The sequence below is a fragment of the Mauremys reevesii genome, linkage group 7 (genome assembly GCF_016161935.1).
Source record: "Mauremys reevesii isolate NIE-2019 linkage group 7, ASM1616193v1, whole genome shotgun sequence".
NCBI lineage: Eukaryota > Metazoa > Chordata > Testudines > Geoemydidae > Mauremys > Mauremys reevesii.
Window position 1 is genome coordinate 89937893 of NC_052629.1, and position 22894 is coordinate 89960786.

The following is a 22894-nucleotide window of genomic DNA, read 5'->3' on the forward strand; positions in this document are numbered from 1 at the left end:
GTGTTGTTCAGGAGAAACAGCTGGGGAAGGTCCTTAATCAGCCCTCTCTTGGCTGCTGTCTATTGAGATCTATTAAACATTATTGAGAGTACCTCCAGTTTTTAGGGCTAAGGCAGCTTGGCTGGCCTGCCTTTGTAATGATTCCGTTTTAAAAATGGTTGAGGCTGCCACATGGTGTTTAGAAAGCACCACTCTCTTAACGTGGTACCTAACTCTCGTTTAGGGGAGAGGCAGTCCTGCAGTCTGTTTAACTGGCACCCTTAGCCCACCTACCTGAGAGGGCAAGATGTTTTGATTAAACTCCACGGAGTGGCAATAGGCAGAAGCAATTCCTGAAAAAAGAGAACTGCACAGCTCACAACTGCAGTTCAAGTGTTATTGCATCTGCTTATTCACATGTCCCATCCACCTTCCCCTCCTCTTTAGAATCCTACTTGTGTATAGCCCCCTTGGGTTTAGTGAAAATAGGAACTCAGGTGTTTGGGGCTGCATGACCCTTCGATTAACCTCTGTTCTGAACATTCAGTGCTGCAAAAGGATGCTTATTTGGCTCCAGACTGGCCCAGCTTTCTAGAAGGTTCCTGCACTTGTGTAATGCTGGGAATGCTGTATCCATAAGGGTGAATTTACAGAGGCAATATAGCTTTAAAAGCTTATTCATCTGTAACTGTAGTTTCTCATTCATCTAACGTACCTCCTCCATAGGACTCTATGGGACGTTCTTCAGGCTCTACAGGGGATCCTGTAAATCATCTTTTTCATTAACATCTTTATTCACTGGAGCTAGGGAACATGGCCACACACAAAGGCATATTTCCAGCAATGATTAGCATCAAGCAGTATTTTCACAACAATGTAGCACATTGCATGATGGATCATCTCCTAAGCTGGAATGATTTTCAATAACACTGCTGACCAGTGAATGACATGTCCAAGTCTTGACATGGAAAGTTCTTATGCCTGCTGTCAATCACAATCAGTCATTCTTTGCCAGCTTAATAGTACATCCTTCATTGGATTGGATTATTATTGATCCATGTGGCAAGCAGTGTCAGACTTGGGATGTGAAACTAAAACGGGCTGTGCCAAGCACTAAAGTAAGGTAACATAATTTGAGATACTGCATTTGTTCCCTAGAGTCAGCCGTAGAACACCAGCATACTTCAGGCATGGTGAAGTCATTATGTGCACGAATAATCTAATTAAATACACAGTGTACAGCTCTGCTGAAAATTCAGGAGATGCCCTGAATCCTAATACAAAAAATTAACTCCTAAAAGTGCAATGCAGACTCCATATATACCCCACGTTCAACAGCTTATCCAGCTTGCTCATCTCTTGGCTAATTCTCACCACTCCCCTCCACCTGAAGCAGGGATTTAAGAAGGACTGACCCATCACATTTTAAATAAGAACCACTTTGTGCTGTGATTCCATCAACTCTGATTAACTAAATAGCCCCTCTCTGGGTTAGTACTTGGATGAGACGCTTCTCAAAAACACCTCTGGCGCTGCAGGAAGTAGGTTTTTTCCTTCAGTAAGTTGTACTCTTCTTGCTACACTAGTGCCCCTATATGATGTAGTTGGATGTGCTAGAAGACTGAGGAACTGTTGTGTAATGTAGCTGGCTGCTGCATTTCAGCCCAGCACTGACCATACATAAGGCTGGTATTTCTGTGCTTGGGAATGAAAAGATTTATAGAAATGTAAGGGAGGATTATGTTCCTACATTTCTTTTTTTCAATAACATGTGGAGGTGAGTGGTGCCTAATCTATGCATGGTGCATTCAGGGGTGTGCCAGGCAAAGGCCCTTTAAAGTAGTAGCAATAGGATCAGACAAGTATTTCTCAGACCTGTTTCTACTAAATTGAAGGCAGTCAGGCTGCCACTAACCCATTCCCAAAAATATTTCCTGTGGATGTGGGGGTCAGCAGGCCTAACTTGTGCACTCCAGAGACTCAAAATGGACCGAGAAGTCAGTTTGATGTGAGGGCATTTATTTCTAAAGCTATCACTGGGGCAGTGTGGAAAGCCAGCAAACTCCTTCCAGAAGACAGTTGAAATAAAGAGAACCCTACACCCAGCCTTTGAGAAAATATCATGATGTGGTTCTGCAAGTATTGACTGATCCTTACAAATTCATATTGCAGAGCAATCCATGCAGTGATGTAGGTATGATCCCAAAGAACAGCATCTTAGATGTACTGGGTGTTTGGGTGGGTCCTACACTATCAATTTAATATTTGATGCATTTTCTTCCGGAGGACTAAATCCTGCTCTGAAAGGGGCTTGGACCTAATTTAGTGGAGTTTTAGAAAATCTGAAACTTCTATGATTCCAAACTTTTGTTTGGAGGGAGGGGAGAGTTTGGAGATCTATACTGGAAAGTCACAAGTAAGAGCTTCTCGGCTTTTCCTCTTTGCTGCAACGCAACCATTGGAGCTGATGGTTCCAGTGGCAAAGCTGTGCAGCTGTGTGTCTCGCATGTAAGGGAATCTTTGCATTTGGATGTAAGGTACAAACATCCTTTTCAGTTTGGGAGGGACACCATCAAAACCAGTTCTCGTTCTTTGGACTACTTTCTTGCCGTACCAGGTCTTGAAGTTGTTGAAGAAGCTGTAAAACATCCATGAGCTTTTCTTCCACCAGTGACAGCCTAACTCTCTCAGTCTCCAACATCTGTAGCTCCATCTTCAACAATTCAGTCTCCTCCACCTTTTGTTGCAGTTCACCTAGCAATGGGCCTTTCATCTGGACAACGACACAGGAAGTTAAAAGCACTGGAGCTTTTGTTCTCTTGCACAATAATCACAAAGCTAACTTTTTGTCCAATCTGGTAAATGTCAGTTTGCTCCAGAAAACTATTCTGATGGGAAATTCTTCACTTTGTTCTATTGCTACATTTCTTTAAGGCACTGAATAAATAGCTGCTAGGAGATGCATTTGCTCTTCTACTTCATGATATTTCATTCAATATTTGGTGCAATCAGACTACTCAGAAATTGTAACTGTTCTCATTCTGAATTCTGTACTTCAGCCTTTCTTATATCTATATTTTTCAAAGAAAGATAATGCAGAGAGGGCTCTGCTTCTCTCACAACTATTTTCACACTTTTTTCTACCCCATCCACTATGCATAGATTTATTTATTATTAAATTTATTTATTAAATAAAGTAATAAGTAGGTGATTTAGTTAGCAAGTTTCTTGTAAGCATCTTGGGAAAAGTGAGTCTTGGGGAAACTTTTAAGACCCTGATGCAGCAAAGCATTTAACCACATGCTTAAATGGGGAGAGGTCAGTGGTTTGCAGACCAGCTCAAGAAAGCCCGGTTCAAATAAGGCACTGAAGCAGGCTGAAGGGTAGCCTATGGAAGTACTCATGTGCTTAAAGTTAAGCATGTGATTAAGTGGTTTGTTGGATCAGGACCTTCCTGAGTTACTGCAAAGCCAATCTCCAGGACTGTCCAGTAACCAATAAAACATGGGTCTCCCACATTCCCAGTCAGCATCCTAACTACCAGGCTATAGAATCAGTTTCTCTCCCAGTCTTTCCAGTTGGAGCTGTTCCACTTTGTAAAAGTAATTAAATATTTTGTGAGACAGGCCAGAGAGATACAAACTCTGTAGTCAGTCTCCCACATCTCTGGCAAGTGCTCTAGCCACCAGCCTATATATTTTGATGGAACAAAGTCATGTTGAAATATTTTTGACCAGTTCTAAAACCTCTCCTCATTTAAGCACTTGCACAAGTGCTTTGCTGAATAGAGGTGGATTTCTTATGTATCTGCTTAAGCACTTTGCTGAATCAGGGTCTTAAATCCTTCCTCACAACTTCTTCCAAGATGTTTACAAGAAACTGTCTAAGTCATCTACTTATTTGTTTCATGTATTTTTCTTATGAGTTAAATGCTCACTTAGTGGCAGAAGTATGTCAAATGTTGGGAGGACAGGGCATGAGGTATCAAAAGCTGGGTTTGGTGTAGAAGAGAGACAAGAAGGCAGTATTGCGGAGGAAGGGCAACTTAACATTTAACTTACAAGTTTCATATTTGTAAAGAAATAGGACTTGTGCCTGTCATCACCCTGATCACCTGGGTTGTATGTTGTATCCCTTTTCCCACCTCTTGCCTGTCAGATGCTACACGGTCTTTGGAACAAGAACTGTGTCTTCCTTGCTGGTTGGAAAATGCCAAGATGCTCATGTGACCTAAATAATAGTAACCAGCTCTGTGAATCTCTCTCCCATTTCTGTAAAAACAAGTTCAAATGCCAGTTTGGGATATATGTGGCAATAATAGTTCAGAACACAGATTGGTCATTAACTAATTTCATAATATCTTGGGAGGGAGGCAGGGAAAGAGACAGATGAGCATTGGTATCCCCATTTTTCAGATGGGGAAAATGAAATAAGGAGGTTAAATGACTTGTCTAAAGCCAGCCAGAAAATCCTTGTCAGAGCCAGAACTCTGGAGTTCCTAGCGATCAGCCCCCATAGTCAGCCCACTAGCTAATTCTGCCTCTCAGAGTTCATGTTAGCCCCCTTGTTTGCATCATAAAACTGCCACACAATATGGACTGCTAGAGAGATCTACTCACCAGAGGCCCAGGACTAGGGGAGGTAGTGCTGGTCAGGAATGCAGTGCATTGGGCAAGCTATTAAAGTGAGCCTGGAAAGCATCTACTGGAAAAGTGCTTAGATTAAATATTAATGTCTGACTTTCATGAGCTCTAAGCTCCTTCAATTAATTAAATCAAAATAAACCTCATATCCCATTCATTACTAGACCCAGGCAGAGCTCACAGCCTTCCTAAATATTATCATTCTTTGCAATTATTTGCTGCAAAGAGAAGTCAAATATATTTATTCTTACTGTATTTATGAACAAAATCCTATGGGATAAGTTTCATGTTTTCTGGTTCTGTTAATCCCTTTTTGTTATCTTTATTAGTTTTAGCTGTATAGAATATCAGGGTTGGAAGGGACCTCAGGGGGTCATCTAGTCCAACCCCCTGCTCAAAGCAGGACCAATTCCCAGACAGATTTTTACCCCAGTTCCCTAAATGGCCCCCTCAAGGATTGAACTCACAAGCCTGGGTTTAGCAGGCCAAGGCTCAAACCACTGAGCTACCCCACCCTGCTGTAACAGGGCCCCTTCTGGGAGGGGAAGCAAGAGAGAGAGAGAGAGAGAGCACTGTACCAGAGTAACTGTAGGATTTAAACTAAACAGCCACTTCTTAGATTTTATTTGGCAGAAAATATTATCCGAATCAACGTTTACTAATTGGGCAAAACGTCACTCCTCCCCCTCCCCACTTCCAAGAGCAAATGTGGTCAGAGTGCAGAAGTGAGATAATCCTTGATCCACATAGAATCCTTCTAGAAGGTCATTTAATTTCTATGACACAGCTGAAAAGTATGTTTTAATTGGCACTTGCTGCAGCATCAGCTGAAAACTAGCTGCCTCCATTAGCCACACATGACCTTTACTTTATGAGCACCTCCAGCTCCTCCACCCTACAGAACAACGTACAGTTCGGATGACTTAGTCTATATCCTCTGCCAAATAGTGATTTGAGAGTTCCTCAGTGAACACCCATTTTGAAGGAACTAAGCAAATAAACAAATAGTTGTCTGTACATACACCCAACATAATCACCATCACTGGGGAGCAGTCAGACTGAGGCATAATTAATGCTCTCTGAGGTTGTGGGGAGGGAATTGTCTGTTGTGAATTAATCTTATTGCTTCTTTCAGTTAGCAGAGTTCCTCCTTTCCTCTTCTGCACTGCAGATATCCTGCACATCGTAGGAGCTGCCCATTACAGAGAGAGCCCTGAAAATCTGTGGATACCTACTTTATAGCCGCAGATATCTATGGATAATTTTTGCGAATTGGACGTGGATACAAATTTTGTATCCGCGCAGAGCTCTAGCCAACACATGAAGCAGAGCTACATTTCCCCCTCACATCAGTACAATGAAAGGGACAATATATAAATGAAAAGGGGCGGGAGGGGGAGGAAAGGCCTTTATCTGCTTAATCAGAGCACTTCTCTCTCTTGAAACGTTCTGGGACGTTTCCTCAATATTCTAGCCCCTCTGACCCTCTTCTCCTGCACCACCTTCCTAATGTGTTGGGCAGCAGCTGCTTCTTTCACACACAGCTATTCTGAACCTGAGTCCTAACAGCCCTCTGCGTTGACAACCAATAGGAACCCAATCTGCCACTTTGAAGAGCTTTTTTCAGGGTATCTTATCTTTAGCTACACTGGGGGGAAAAACACACATGAATTTATATGTCCTCTGCTGCCTGCTACTGCAAGGCAGCAGCCCCATGCTGTTCACCTTCAGTCACTGAACAAACCCTTCTGGAAAAAACTCAATCTTTTCTCTGTAGTTTGCATGCCACTTTAATTCTGCCCACCCAGCATTCAGCTGTCCAATGTCATAACCACCTGCTTTAGTTTTTATAGATACTCTGCTCAGAATATCACTGGATAGTTCTGCTGTTGTCTCCTTGTCCCAGCCTCACCTGTGGTGCTATTTCTTTTGTACCTCCCAATCTGCTGCTATTATACTAACTTTCCCAAGACAGTTCTTGCCTCTTGATGCTCTTACTATGAAATAGATGCTAGTTTCCCTTCATCTCCTAGTCTGTTTTGTTTATATCTAAGATGCCTATAGTTGCTTTTGGTGCTTTACTGTTCCTCCAGCAGTTGAAGATGGTGGCTCAATGTGGGTTGAAAAAGTTCTCCAAGGTAGTTTGCTTCACATAGGCTATATCTATTATCTTCTCTCACCCCATTTGTTGCAAATTAGATGATGATTACTATAATAAAGTATAGATTGTTCCCTAAAATAGATATGGAGGAAGGATGATCGACTTTTAAGGCACTGGACTGGGACTCTGGGTTCCAGTTCCAGCTCTGTTATAGACTTTCTGATTGGCTGTGAGCATGTCATTTAATCTGTCTCATCTATGAAATGGGGATAATACTTCCTTACCTCATGAGGTAAAATTCATTACTGCTTATGGGGTGCTCACATACTAACATGATGAGTGCGACAGAAAAACCCAAACACAAAACCAGGATATAGAGATTTGATAAATATGTTTGGCAATTTAGTTTCTTACTAGAACTCCTTTCTTTCTGTGTTCATCAATTGGTATAGAATCTGCTAATGAATTGTCCCTATTTGAAAACTCTGGACCAGTTTCAAAAGTGGGGACTCATTTCCATCTGTGTATGTCATAACTATAAAGGGAAGGGAACAGCCCTCCTGTGTACAATACTATAAAATCCCTCCTGGCCAGAGACACCAAAATCCTTTTACCTGTAAAGGGTTAAGAAGCTCAGGTAACCTGGCTGACACCTGACCCTGGCTCTCTGTCCCAGTTCAAATCTTGGTGGGGGGAAGGCTTTTGTTTGTGTGCTCTTTGTTTTGGGCTTGTTTGCTCTTGGGACTAAGAGGGACCAGACATCAATCCATGCTCTCCAAATCTTTCTGAACCAGTTTCTCATATTTCAAACTTGTAAGTAACAGCCAGGCAAGGCGTGTTAGGTTTATCTTTGTTTTCTCAACTTGTAAATGTTCCTTTTTGCTAAGAGGATTTACCTCTGTTTGCTGTAACTTGGAACCTAAGGCTAGAGGGGGTTCCTCTGGGCTCTATGAATCTGATTACCCTGTAAAAGTTATTTTCCATCCTGATTTTACAGAGATGATTTTTACCTTTCTTTCTTTAATTAAAAGCCTTCTTTTTAAGAACCTGATTGATTTTTCCTTGTTTTAAGATCCAAGGGGATTGGATCTGCACTCACCAAGAATTAGGAGGGGGAATGGTTAATTTCTCCTTGTTTTAAGATCCAGGGGTTTGGATCTGTGTTCACCAGGAACTTGGTGGAGAAGTCTCTTAAGGCTACTGGGAGGGAGATAGTCTGGGGGGAAGATAGACAGAGTTTCCCAAATAACTCTTAAAGGATTTGGGTGGTGGCAATAAAACCAGATCTAAGCTGGTAATTCAGCTTAGAGGTTCTCATGCAGATCCCTACAACTGTACCCTAGAGTTCAGAGTGGGGAAGAAACCTTGACAGTGTGTACTTAAAAAAAAAAAAAAAGAGAGAGAGAGAGAGAAAAAAGCACATGCAGACATAACTAAATGTGCAAACTTGCACTTGTGCTTGGAAATATTCTTGCATGATTACCTATTTGCACACAAGGGCGCATTTTTGACAGGTGTAAATTAATTCTCTACTTTTTGATTAATCTGGCCTTGCAAAGCTGAGGCATTTGTTCAGAGCACAAAGCTTTGTAAAGTGCCAATATAGCTTTAGAATTTTCTCATGTTTTCCTCAATCTATCATCTAGGCCTGACACCTTCATTAATCTGTCCTTGGTAGATGGTACTTAGACTTTTCAGTTATTGAGAACTGGAGCTCACTATAAAATGAATCAAAATTAGCTCCTCTTTAATCTTCTGTTTTTTGTAGTCTTAGATTGGCTCAATGATTGGTCCATATGTGCAGCTCTTGCTCTTCACCTGCCTGCTGATGTTGTTTGTGTGATCTTTCAGAATTGTTTTTGTAAATCTAAATAACAGAGCCTGTTGCTATGTGTGTGCTAGCTTCCCCAACACACCATGGAAAGTGACAGCTTGTTCTCAGTGATTTCTTTATTAAACCTGGAAATGCATTTAATTTGGTGAGAGAGGGTATTAAGAGTTTTCCTGCACACTTTTTGTGGATTTAGAAAGTTCAGGTGAGCATTCACTTTTTCAAAACTGATCTTTGATCCTTTCAAGATCACTATCTCTTATTGCCAAAGAGCTTTGTAGCAGCAGTAGCACCAAGCTAACCCACCAACTAAAATGATGCCTTCATACCAGCGATATACAGTACATTAGATGAATTGTAAATAAGCTAGGCTGTAATGGACTGTAATCTGGACTGTAATGACAAAGGCAAATTGATTCACAAATATTGATTTTTAAATTTGTGGTTATGCTACAATCAATGTGAAGTTTATCTCTTTTTTTTGGTATGATTTTTAGGAAAAGTTGATATTTTTATTCTGGAATTTTAGAATAACTACTGAAAATTTATAATGGGCCTTTTCTGAGCAAGTTGCACAGAACTCGTATCCATCAGCAGAGGTTATAAAGCAGGCAACAGGACATTCCTAGCTGTGCAAAAGGAAGATGAATACATCTAAAAGTGTGAGTGGAAGGCAAGGAAAAGAGGTAAACATGGCCACCATCAGTAAGAACAGAGTGAATTTAGCTTTTTACATGGTTGGTGTTTAAGCAGCACAGAAGCAAAGCATTCCATTAACCTAGGTAATATTACAGGGATACATTGTCATAGAACCTAGTGTTCTGACAGTATTCAATCACCAGTACACTGTACCAGGTGCAAGTACGTCTTCTTTTCATTTTCCACACTTTTTCCCTAAGCAAATTTCATTGTGTGTGGGGGTGGGAGGGGGGAGCATGTCCTTGAAACAGAAATCTTGATAAAGCCACTGAGTGGCAACATGCAGAAAAGTTGAAGATTAAGCTATGAATTTTAACAGACCTTAGTGGTTAATAAAATCATTCCAAAAACACTAAAGTCCACAAACTTCTTTTGAGGAAAGGAGCATAAAACAGCCAGTTTTTGATTGAGAAGCAGATGAAACTTTGGAACAAATTAGGCTAAAACAATGTGAGGTGATAACATTTTTATAGTATTCACAATTTCTGGCATAGAAACAAATGAATTGCTATACCCAGTCAGGCAAGTTGTAAGCCAGTTTATGACCACATTTTCTCCTCTTTCCTTCCTCCCCACCCCTTCAGCTGTACCAAGGTACAGTCAAACCCCGCCATAACGCACCCCGCCTTAACGTGAAATCGCATATAACGCGATCACAGGTTGGCTCTTATTTAAGGTACAGTATAATACAGTAGGATACTGTACCAATGGTCCCCAACACCATGGCAGGGGAGAGAAGCTGTGGCCCGCACCTGCTGGGGACAGAGAATTCTGAGGTTGCTGGCGCCGGTGCTCTCTGTCCCCGGCAGGCGGGGAGCCGCGGCTCCTCTTGTAGCCAGAGGGAGGCCGCGGCCCCGCACCTGCCAGGGACAGAGAGCACCGGCGCCCGCAGCCCCGGAGTTCTCTGTCCCCGGCAGGCGGGGAGCTGCGGCCCCACACCTGCCAGGGACAGAGAACTCCGGGGCTCCGGGCGCCCGTGCTCTCTGTCCCCGGCAGGCGGGGAGCCACGGCTCCTCTTGTAGTCGGAGGGAAGCTGTGGCCCCGCACCTGCCGGGGAGAGAGAGCATCGGCGCCCGCAGCCCTGGAGTTCTCTGTCCCCGGCAGGTGGGGGGCCACAGCTCCTCTCCCCTGCTGGGCACTAGGCACCAGGGGCACTAGGCGGTGCACCTCAATGCACCGCTTTGGGGACCACCTGACTGATTTGAAACCCCGCTATACCGCGACCCCGCATTTAGCGCGATGGGATTTTTTGGACCCCAAAGGTCACGTTATAGCGGGGTTTCACTGTATTATATACTACTTACTTGCTCCTCTGTTGTACAGATGACTATCTGGGCCATGTTCTGTATTCATTACTTTTAAATACCTCTATCAGGGAAAGACTGGTGGCATTTACACAGATGAGTAACTGAGGTTTTGTGCATTTAAATACGATTAGGTGAAGATACTGAGACAGCACGTGTTTTTGGAACCTTGACGTTATGTCCACACTAGAAATTGAGGTAACCCCAGCCCCCCAAGGCTGAGGTTGAGATTTTCCTTCTGTCAGTGAGCTGCAAGATTTAACCTAAGTTGAGCACCTGCTACTGAGCCAACTGGAGGTGTATTTAAAAAGGTTATTTTGGGGGACCGGTGAGAAGATTGGTAATAGGATATGTGAAGCCTTTCACCCAGTGCTGAGATACCACAGGGGAGCCTTGTATTTTCTGCACCTACTCTCTGCACTCTTTTAGAGTAGCAGCCGTGTTAGTCTGTATCCACAAAAAAAACCAGGAGTACTTGTGGCACCTTAAAGACTAACAAATTTATTTAAGCATGAGCTTTCGTGAGCTGTAGCTCACGAAAGCTCATGCTTAAATAAATTTGTTAGTCTTTAAGGTGCCACAAGTACTCCTGGTTTTTTTTTCCTCTGCACTCTGTTCTTCAGGGCTATCAGTCCTGCGCCTTTTCCAGCTATTAAATCCACATGGATATCTGACAGAATTTTAAACACATAATTTTGTGAAAATAGCCTGTGTTGCACAGTATAGTCCTTCAGATACATGGACGTTCATGTAATAGTCATATTGGAAGTGCTGTTGCCATGGAAAGCTAGGATGTGGCCCCGCTCCTGAATTGATGACACTGTGGTGAGGCATCAACAAGGTTGAACGCAAACAGAAATTAGATGTAAATACAAAACATGAGTATTTAAAATATTTATGAAAAGAATCTGTGTGTACATAAAATAATGTAAACCTCGCACTTGTTACCTCCTTCATGTTTGTTTCCAGTTTTTTCACTTCGTTCCCTTTCATCTCAAGCTGTTCAGTTAACATGGTGATTCTCTCTGCTAGCTCCACAGTGGCATTCTCATGGTCATCATTATTGGCACTCCCAAAATAAGACATCAGTTTCTTCACCATTTTGTCATCACATCTATATTTGAAAAAGAAAAGTTAGCGAAACCTCCCAGCCAAGGTCAATCTGCTTAAGAGCTATGACCGATTTCCTGCTGTTCTCCTGGCATCTCATAAATTCAAACTCGTGACTTTGACCTATTGATTTCTTTATGGTTTGGATCCCTATGATGCTGGTTTCCCATCCCCTCTTAGCTGACAGCTGAGATCAGCTGAGGTGCCAGAACTAACAGCTTCTACATTTGTACAGCTGGAAAGAGACTAGGGGCAGACTGGAAAGCCTATTCACTCATGGCTTTACTGGAAGGAGGATTATGATGGAAAAGATCTTTTCTGGCGTGTAGGGGGAGATTTCCCAGAAGGAATTAAAATCCATAATGATTGTTTATGCAGTAAAGACTTATGTGATATGTTGGGGTATGGGTGTAGAGAAAGATTTCCCTCTGGCATGTGGACCTCTTTTTACTTTCTTCTCTAGCATTGAGTAAAGTTTAGACACATGCACATACCTTCCCCCTCCGCTCCCCAATACCTCACTTTCCTCTCTGACTCCTGTTAGGATCAGGTGGATATATTACACCCAGTCTGGGTCCTGTGACTGGAGGATTTCTATCTTTTGTTTCTGTGAAATAGTTGTATGGCTTCTTACTGAAGCCACAATACTTCTGAAATCTTTAAATCATGCGATACAATTTGCAATGGGACAACCAAAGCCTAAACACTAATCTCCATGAAACATACCCACTTCCACAACAGGGAACCCTGTCCAGAAGTTTCTTCAATTCAGCCACCTGGGATTGCTGGTCCCCTATCCACTTCTCCTCCTCTTCATCTGAGGCAGCCTGGCCCTCCACAGAACGGAACATCTGATCTTCCACTGGGGAAAAGAACAGCCACTTAGCTGGAGCTAAAGCTTGGTCATGCTCATCACCTTTTGGATACTTAATTCTCAACTCCATCTATTTAGGTGAAAGTGAATCACTTTAAAATCTAACATGCTTAAGAGGGAAATGGCATATTCACATAATAGCATAAAAATACTCCCATAGCTTTTTAGCAGCATCTGAGATAAAATTAGTGGTTCTAAGATTTGATCCACTGCAAACAAATATGTAGTGGGCGGCATCAGCAACAGTTTTGTTCTGAGCATTAATCCCTGAATTTCCATCAGTTTAAATCAATTTAAATGTGGTCTTTCATTTTTAATTGTTTTAATAAAGTGCAGTGTCAGATCATTAAAATGCACGGTTTCAGTAGTTAGCAATTGTTGTTTGCAGTGTTGTTGTTGTAGCCATGTTGGTCCCAGGATATTAGACAAGGTGGGTGAAATTATATCTTTTATTAGCCCAACTTCTGATGGTGAAAGAGACAAGCTTCTGAGCTGTGTAGCTTGAAAGCTTGTATCTTTCGCTAAGAAAAGTTGGGCCAATAAAAGATATGAGCTCGCACACCTGATCCCACAAAGTCAGCAAGTCAAACCATGTATAAACAATCGATAAAGCTTATTTCTTCACAAATATAAAGTTATTAAACCTTAAACAATATTTCAAGTACAGTGTATGTGCACATTTAGTTATCGTCTGTTCAGGAACTTAGTGTTTTTAGTGTAAGGTATTAGCTTTGTGTGTATGAACAAGTGATGGTGCCCTCTAGAGGCAGGCATAAAAAGAAGATATGAGATCTGCACCTTCAACCAGCTAAAGGCTCAAGTGGTAGAGGCTTGTGTATTAGGAACTGAAGAACCAGAGTTCTAATCTTAGCTACTTCTGTGTCTACTTGTGCAGGGGAGAATGGGAGATTTATATAATTGTCTGCAGACTTGAATTTTATTTCAGTTGGCACCCAAACTGTGCTGTAGACTGCTGCCTATGCATTTGTTACAATAAACTACAATGTTCACGCAGTCCAGGAAATAAAATTCAGCCATCCTCAAGATACAGACCTCTTCTGCTCAAGTTTAAAGAACAATATCCATTAGCTGGCACTAGTGGTAGGGTTTGTTATGTAATCCCTTTGCCTCACCCTCTATTGGCAGAAGGGCTGTAATCACAAACATTTGGGTAGGTCTGATGTATTATATTCTATCCATTAGAGGGCAGTGTTGTTGCACATATGTACAGGCCAATACATTCATCTTTTACCTGGCTACAAGCCTAAATGATATGATACCAGCTCCTCTGTCAGGTATATTTTCTATAATTAAAAAAGGCAACCTGGTTTCTAATTATTTTTTTAAAATACTGGACAATGGCATGCTAATCCAATTTGCCTTCAAATGAAGTTCCATTTACCTAATTGATGGGTTATCACAATCAATAATTCATCTGCTGAGCAGGAATAAACCTTAGTTCCCTCCAGTATTACATAGTGTCTGTACATTTATATTGCAATACTTAATACTACGCACGTTAACTTCCTAGAACTGCTTTTCCTTCAGAACTCTTCCCACTGCCAAAACAAAGAATTCCTTTCAGAGCTTCAATCTGTGATACATTATTAGTACACATTTTTGCATAATCACTTATATTATCTTGCTAATAGAGTGCAACAGAAAAGGGATCCGGGTTACAGTGGTTGAGGGGGTAGCAGAATTGTTGATGAGCCACTGGTGTTACAGAACAACATCAATTCCTTTAAGATTTGCAGACGGTCATGTTTGTTCTAGTCAGTGTCGCATATGCCACGTGCGATACACAGATTAGCTCTTTACAAATGGAGGGGAAAGGACACAAACTTTCAGGCAGCCCTAATGCCTGAACATTTGAACCACTATTTATTACTTTTTCCATGCATGGAAATGCCACTTTCTCTAACTGAACATGTCCACTTACACATCCACTACTGTCATCACAATAGAATGACATAGCAGACGCTACCTTTTACATGTCCTTTACTGCCTATGGTTATTAGGACTGGAAACCAGAGAGACAAGTGAAATCTCTTTCATGGTGCTCCGAACAGCCATATAAATTGCATAAGACAAATATTCTCAGGCTTGTTCAATCTAATTCTCTAATCACATGTTGTTCAACAATAGTTACACATACTTTTCTGCAATGAGAAATTAAAATTTATAAAAGACCTACAAAAATAAATGCATGAAATCATATTACCTGCCAACCCTAGAGCTGTGTGAAGCTGACTAATTTTGTTTGTGCAACTTTCCAGTTTCATTCTGAGTGATTTTTGTCACTCCTGTCTTTCAACACCCAAATTGGTCTTTACTGGAGAAAATATCTATTTTCATATTGTAAAGGTGTTAATATGATTTTTTTTTGTGTCGTTCTTGATAGGAAAGACATTTAAACTAGAAATATAGGTTATTTTAGCTTGGAAATGAGGCCTGTCTTTGCATTACAAATGTGCCTACCTTAGCAAAATGTTGTGTGAAAATGGGCTCACTTTTTAGTTCCTAACAATGTGGGAAATTTTGAAATTTCAAGTATTTTGCATTTGAATATTTTGCAAATCTCTGGTCAGCTCTTCATCCAGGATTTCCAGATTTTAAAATAGCACATGTAAAAATTGGGTGGTTGTGAATGTGTACAGATCTTAGATACATTAGTAAAGATCTTTTCACTTATGCAAATATGTTCCCATGGGAGACCTGAGGATTTACACCCTCTCTCAGCTCACCCCCGCCCCATCATAAACAGCCTATGTAAAGGCCATCATCTTTCCAGCAGAGAATTGGATGGGACACCACCTACAGACTTTTAAGTGCCTCCCTTCAGTCTGTTCGAGAAGACGTTGATCAATGCATGCTCTGAACTACCCATCTCCTGAGTGCAGCTGAACAACTTGTCTAAGGCTACGTACGCACTTTAGTTTACGTTGGTATAAGTTACCTAACTTGGGTGTGAATAAGCCATCCCTCTGAGCAACATAAGTTACATTGACCTACGCGCCGGTGTGGACAATGCTATGTCAGCGGGAGAGCTTCTCCCACTGACATAGCAACCGCTGCTCATGGGGGCTGGTGTTAAGTCAGTAGGAGGGTTCTCTCCCGTCGACTTAGAATGTCTGCACTAGCAGCGCTACAGCGGCAAAGCTGCACTGCTGTAAAGCTCTGTAGTGCAGCTATAATCTAAGTCTCTCACATGGTAGTACGGAGTCACTGCCACACAGCAATCAGATCAGGTCTATGCTAGCCGTTTTGTTGTATTCAACTCAAATTAAAAGTACAGAGATGCCTTTAGAAAATCATGCTAGAAGCACTTCTTATTCCCACTCCCCTAGAGACACTCATACGCACAGCTGCACTCTAGCAGAACAAAATACCTGCTCATTTTTTATAATCAAGGACCCCAATGACATCTCTCTCTGTCTCTGGAGGGCATTATTGTATCACACTTCCAGGCATACACTTCAGACCTCAAATTTAGCTGTTCACCTTCAAATCTCTTCTCAATGGATTTCTTCTGTAGCACAATTTCTTGCTCATGGTTAATTCCTAAGCAGCCTGATATTTGTCTTCATTTGGCTGTAGATGTGTCCAACACCACTAAGAGAAATTCAGGCTCTAAGTTTGCAATTGCTGTCTACTTGGCATATAAACCATTACCAGGATGAAGGACCTTAGGATAATAAGACAGCTTTCTTAAATGGCTCTCATCATTACAGCATGTAAACGAGCCAACAAAATTGTCATCCCATCCAGAGTCCCTATAATTCTTTCTTCTGTAGAAGTCTAGTGGTATTCTGGGTAAATATTAACTAGCGCCAGTCTTGGGAGACCTAATGGCTTTACGAGACTTTCAAACAGTAGTACATGCAATTCCCAGGGGAAATTGCAGCAAAACAGCAAGTTTATAGCAGTAGTTAGCATTACATGCTCTAAACCAGTCGGATCATTCAAAATTACATAGGGGATAAGGTTGTTTTCAAAGAGCCTGTGTGGAATATTAACTGTGACTTGACGTTCTTGGGTATTATTCACACAGCAGCTAAAACCACTTACTAATAAGCAAGAAAAAAAAGTCACTCTGGTCCAGTGAATTCTAGGAAGCAGGTGATTTTTTTGAGTGTTAGTTACAAGTGACATGTTCTGGTTTTTAATAAACATAAGACATTTTTTGAGGGGAAGCTGACTTTTTGTTTAAGGTTTCAAAATTCATTAGAATTAGTCTGTGGCTTTGATTGTTCAAAATCTTTAAAGCAAATATTAGTTTGTCTGCCGAGAATCTGACACATCATTGAGGAAATAGAATAACTACGGATTCTGCACTTATAAGGATTCTCTATACCATTCTCTGACATCCCTGCTCCCCCAGTGGGTGAGCTTCGATCCAGTTGCACAGCAGATAAACAGTGTCTTCCATCCAGTAGTGCTGCTCCTTCTTTTTGCTTTGTGCTGCCTCTTGAAGGAAGCTGAAGCTTCAGAACCTCTGACCTGGAGAAGAAAAGGCGAAAGAAGATGGACTTTTAGTAAACTTCCAGTAAACTGGATGAATGTGCCCAGCAGAGGCTGCTTCGCCCCATTAACCATTCTGCTAAAATGAAATTGTTCAGACATGCTTCGGAAGCACAGGAGCATCTGCTTTCAATGCCTATTAAACACAGCCCTTGAGGGTAGTTTTAAAAGACTTTATTAAGAATCAGAGGAAGATGGAATTAAACTATTCTTGGACTTGGGCATTAATAATTAAACAAACATTACTTATAGCTTTTTGTTAAAATTCAAGATGTCTGTAAAACATGTGCGGACACAGTCTACTTTGGCCATAAAATCTGCCTTCTTCACTGACACTGATTATGTGCTTGATTTTTCCAATGTGGGCCCCTACTCAGGGCAGCAAATCCTGCATTTGGACACTTACGTTGGTGCTTAGGTTTATAAATGTCAGTTTTACATGCTTAAGCACTGGGCCAAAGTTGAAATTCACCCTGTTGAGCAGAGTTGGTGCAAGGCTCTTCAGGGAACTTAACCCCCACTTAAGCTTTTAAAGTCAGCGCTAAGCAAGGTTTTAAGTATCTCTAGGACTTTGTGAGGGGTCCTCTGCACTGGAATGACTGAATGGAGTGTAATATTAACAGTAATACTTAGCACTGCTATTGCTTTTCACAGGTTTAAATCACAAACACAGATAAATGAGACCTCATAATACCCACTTACGGCAGGTATTACCCTCATTTTATACATGGGGACACTGAAGCAGAGAGCTTGTGTCTTGCCCTAGACCATGCTGCATCTAAAATAATACAAAAGCAAAAAATACATGTAAGGAAACTTCCCCTATAGGCTGATTATCCCATAATTTTCCTCTTGAAGGTTTCTTGCATGTTCCTTTGAAGCATCTGATATTGGCCACTTTGTGAGACAGGATATGGAACTACATGGACTGTCAGTGTGATCCATTTTGGCAATTTCTATGTTCCAATGACCACACTGCTTCTTTGCTGCTCATGTTCAAGAATTAGGTTCCCATAGCTTTACTTAAAAATATATAGATAGATTTCATATTTTTCACTAGGACGTTTTCTAACTTAAATCATTCATTGCTGCTGTTGTGCACTTTACCTGTTGAGAGATGGTTCACAGCTCACAAGAATTCTTATTTAAATGTATATGAAAGCAAACCAAATCCAGGAGTTTTACTTAATAAATCTCTTCAAATACGTCTGGGGAATTGATTTTGTTCCATGCAAGCTGGAATATTCCTTGCACTTAACGCACTCTCTTAAACATATATCAAAAGAAAATGAGAGCAAAACACTTAGAAAATTGGTCCTACTAAAACAGTTTTGTAACACGATCTTTTCATACAAGCCTTTCAAACACTTCCCACAGTTATATGCATACATTCAAGTGTTAGATACAAAACTCTATATAGAGTAATGCAAAGGCTGGTGCCAGGTTAAAAAGATAAGTATCATGGCGAGCTTTTGTTTAATCTAACACAGCTGCTGTCAGTTTCTAAGAAACTACATCAGTTCTGGCTCCTTGTGTGTGTGCACGCGCACCAGGCAAGTAGATCAAAATGTAACAGAAAAGGGCATTATTTAAAGCTGTCTGTTAGGGAAACAGCTGAATAAAACTGCTAAAAAAAATGCTTCCAAGAATAGTGTTGGGTGTGCAAAAACAAACGATGTATTTCATTTACGATCTACAGTGATCCTTAGCTTAGCAACAGTTAGCTTTCCTATCAAAATAGAGGAGAATGGTAACCTTTAGAATGGGACCTGCCATTCATTTGTTCTGTACTAAATCATAATCTTGAAATCTATAAGAGTCCTTTTAAAATAAGGCAATCATTTAGGTTGTGAAAGGTTAGTTTGTGGTACAGCTTTCAGTTAAAATCCAAATGATTTCCATATTTTTTTTTCAGATGTTTTTCACAACATTCAAATGCAGGGCAACACATCAAAGGCATTACTTAAAAGTTTCTGTTGAAAGGCTTGTTTAAAATAATTGTCTGAGAAAACTCAGACTAAAATGTTGTTTTTCTAAATAGCTAAAATATAACTCTGTTTAGAAGTTTGAAAAAGGCTTCTCGCCAACCCTCTGAGCAAGAGGATCAGCAGCATCTGTAAGTGAAGCCAGGTTCCCCTACTGCCCTCTTGAATGCATAATAAACGTTGCTAAGATTTAAAAAAATGGCTAGTGATTCTGGGTGCCTCACATTTGGGCACATATCTTGACTATGGATACCTTAAAGATGTATGATTTTCAGAAAGTTCTGAGCAACCACATTGTGAAAATCAGGCCACTTCAAGGTTGGGCGCACTCTATTTCGAGCACCTCAATTTTTTGGGTGCCCAATTTACCAGTCATTTTTGCAATGATGCTCTTTAGTACCACTGTTGTAAGCTATAGTGTGCTGGGCTATTTACTGTGGAATGGAGTGTTTTTTGTTTATAAGGGATGTATATTATATATTATTTTTCAGAATGCAACCTTTCCCTCAACTTTTAAACAAAAATAATCTAGTACTCGATTCTACAAACACTTCCTACAAAAGCTTCAATGGCAGTAAGCACTACGTCTGGTAGTGTTGGGAGGATTGGGCCCTGTTTGGAACATTTACATGATTTGGGCCTGTCACAGACTAGCTGGTCCCTGTGAATAGACCAAGCCCAGCTCCTGTATCAGAGCAGGTGAGCCCAAGTAAGCTCATTAAACAAGGGCAGGGCTATAAAGACCTGTCAGAGGGCAGGAAGAGGAAGAGTGATTGGGGCAGCCTGTGCCTGGGGGGAGAGGGCTGGTGGTGGGGCTGTGGAGCAAGGGGCTAGGCGCCCAGAAAGGTTGCCCTGGATTGGACCCAATGTTCCTGAAAAGAAGCAGAGCTGGCTGGGACTGGAAAACTGCAAAAAAAATATTGGATCATCAAAAACCCTTGTAAGGGGTGACTATGAAACCCTAGGGTAAGCTAAAGGACTGTTTGTTTGTTTTTTACTTGCTTGTGTTGGGACAATAAACATTCTTAAAGAAGATGGGGTGGGGCAGCATGTGTTTGGAAGCTGGGGAGAAGCCCTGCCCTGTGAGGTATGGTGGAGAATGTGGGCACTTCGATCCGGCCTTGGTACAAAGGAAGAGTGAAGTGGACCTTTGGTGCCCAGGGAAGAGAGAGCCCCACCTGCAATACTGAGTGACCCCACACAGTTTGGGAAATAAGGGGGAAAATGGAGGCGGTGATCTGCCTGTTAGTAATGGGGCTGCAGCAGCAAGACAGCTGCGATACAGTGGCAAGAAGAACTGCAGCAGCAGACTCGGGCTCTGCTCATGCAAATGATGGTGAACCAGCAGAAACATCAGGAGACACAATTTGCTGCACCACAGAGGGTGGCAAGAAGCCCACTTTTAAGAACTGTTACATAAACAGTTGGAGCAAGAGACGGCAGGCAACATGGTTGGTGATGGGACAGTGAGGTGGCTGGCCCCGGGCCTGGTGAAGTTGGGACCAGAAGATGAGCACAAGGCCTTCCAAACACTTGAGAGAGTGATGAGGACAACAAGCTGGGAGGAATTGACATGGGCAGCCTACATAGCACTATTCCTGATGGCTGAGGCATAGGCAGTCTACTGGGAAGCAAGTGATGATGAACAGGTAAACTCCTATCTGGTAGCGAAGGCAGCCATTCTGGACCGATTAGGGTGGAGTCCTGAGGCATATAAACACAGATTTTGAGTTGCTTCGTTTCTGTGACGAGCACAACCATAGGTAGTGGCCCAGAAGTTACGGGACCTTGCAGCCTGGTGGGTCTGCTCCAAAGACCAGCTCGATACAAAGGATCATGGACCAAATTGTCCTGGAGCAGTTTCTAAAGGTTCTACCTATGGGAGCCAGAGCAGGGTAAGGCACTTTCAGCCGCCTCAGTCAGGGAAGCTGTTGAACGAATAGAGACTTTCTTCGAGGCTGAGGGACACAAGCGGCTGGGTGGTATGGCAAACTGAGGGAAGCTCCCTAGGCAGAAGACCTCAAGTGGCCAAAAGTTGGGGGATACACAAGAGCTCCAGAGACCCCAGGTAGTTCTACAATTTAATGGAAACACGCCTGGGGGTGGGAAAGGGGGCCCCTTGGCATGCTTCAGATGTGGCCAGCCTGGGCATTTCAGACAAGAATGTCCAGTCTGTGTGTGAGTGTGATTATCGAGGCTGTTAATACAGCCAGTCTAGGGTCGGGGTCCATTTGGAATCGTTAAGGGGGCTTGGCCATACATGCTATCAGTAGGTTGGGAGAAGTGGTGATTGAGGAACTCATAGACTCAGGTTGTAGGTGCACTCTTGTCAGAGAAAATGAGGTGAGGGTAGACCAACAAGGTAGACCAACATCTGCTGGTATGCATCTCATGTATCCAGGGTGAGACCCATGTCTACCCCATAGCAGAAATTGAGCTGGAGATCCAGGGCCGGAGAACTCAGCTGCACATGGGTGTGGTCAAGGAGCTACCCTTGCCAATAATTCTGGGGAGATAATGGATAGGTTTCTCAGCCCTCATGCAGCAGGAAGTAGAACAGCCCAGGACAGGGAGGGTCTGGGGTTGACTGGAAAAGGAAATAAGGGGCTGAAAGCTGGAGTAAGGATGGTGAAGGGGGAGTGAAAAGGGAGCACGCGACCATCCCCAAGGCCTGCAGGAGCAGCTTAAATCTTTCCAATAAGAATTGGAGGAGGTAAGCACTTATGGGAAAAGATTATTAAACAGTATGTTCGGAACAAAAGTTAGCCTGGGTTCAGAGGGAGGCTGAGAAAGAAACAGCAATGCTTAATCCTATAGCAAGAACTGGCCTGTCTTGAAGTAGAGAAAAATACTAGGGAATGACAGGTTTCAGAGTAGCAGCCATATTAGTCTGTATCCGCAAAAAGAACAGGAGTACTTGTGGCACCTTAGAGACTAACAAATTTATTTGAGCATAACCTTTCGTGGGCTACAGCCCACTTCATCAGATGCATAGAATGGAACATATAGTAAGAAGATATATATACAGAGAGCATGAAAAAGTGGAAGTAGCCATACCAACTGTAAGAGGCTAATTAATTAAGATGAGCTATAGTCAGCAGGAGAAAAAAATCTTTTGTAGCGATAATCAAGATGGCCCATTTTAGACAGTTGACAAGAAGGTGTGAGGATACTTAACAAGAGGAAATAGATTCAATATGTGTAATGACCCAGCCATTCCCTGTCTCTATTCAAACCCAAGTTAATGGTATCTAGTTTGCATATTAATTCAAGCTCAGCCATTTCTCATTGGAGTCTGTTTTTTAAGCTTTTCTGTTGCAAAATTGCCACCTTTAAGGAGGCTGGTAGGAACCCAAACAAAGTCTCAATCCCAGCAGGATACTGTGAAGACCCAGACAGGGCTGAACAAATGGTAGAGGACCAGATAAAGGGCTAAGGGTGGAAGCAGGGCTCCAGTACAGGAAGAGAGACAAAAAATACCTATTTTTATGAAGGCTGTCAATCACAGTTAATTCACGCGATTAACTCAAAAAAATTAATCATGATTAAAAAAATTAATCGCAATTAATCGCAGTTTTAATCACACTATTAAACAATAGAACACCAACTGAAATGTATTAAATATTTTTGGATGTTTTTCTACATTTTCAAATATATTGATTTCTCACTTTATTATTATTTTTATTACAAATATTCGCACTGTAAAAATCATAAACAAAAGAAATAATATTTTTCAATTCATATCATACAAGTACTGTAGTGCAATATTTTTATCATGAAAGTGTAACTTACAAATGTAGATTTTTTTTGTTGTATAACTGCACTCAAAAACAAAACAATGAAA

The 22894-nt window shown here is 41.7% G+C and overlaps 1 protein-coding gene across 6 annotated transcripts in view; it reads right to left on the bottom strand.

The window, feature by feature from the left end:
* EFCC1 (EF-hand and coiled-coil domain containing 1) overlaps nt 1-22894 on the bottom strand; it is a 94525-nt gene that overhangs the window by 4616 nt on the left and 67015 nt on the right. For 2 of the 6 annotated variants that reach the window (XR_005601047.1, XM_039546340.1), the window contains exons 3-6: nt 16899-17044; nt 12394-12529; nt 11506-11671; nt 2594-2752 (exon numbers count right to left, since the gene is read on the bottom strand). Coding sequence is in view for 3 of the 6 variants with exons in the window: in XM_039546340.1 (XP_039402274.1) it covers nt 2594-2752; nt 11506-11671; nt 12394-12529; nt 16899-17044 (607 nt within the window). In the remaining 3 variants the exon portion in view is untranslated. Of the gene's footprint in view, nt 1-694; nt 784-2593; nt 2753-4093; nt 4251-11505; nt 11672-12393; nt 12530-16898; nt 17045-22894 lie in introns of those variants that run through there. The other 4 variants (XR_005601048.1, XR_005601049.1, XM_039546342.1 and 1 more) reach the window with 4 other exon arrangements.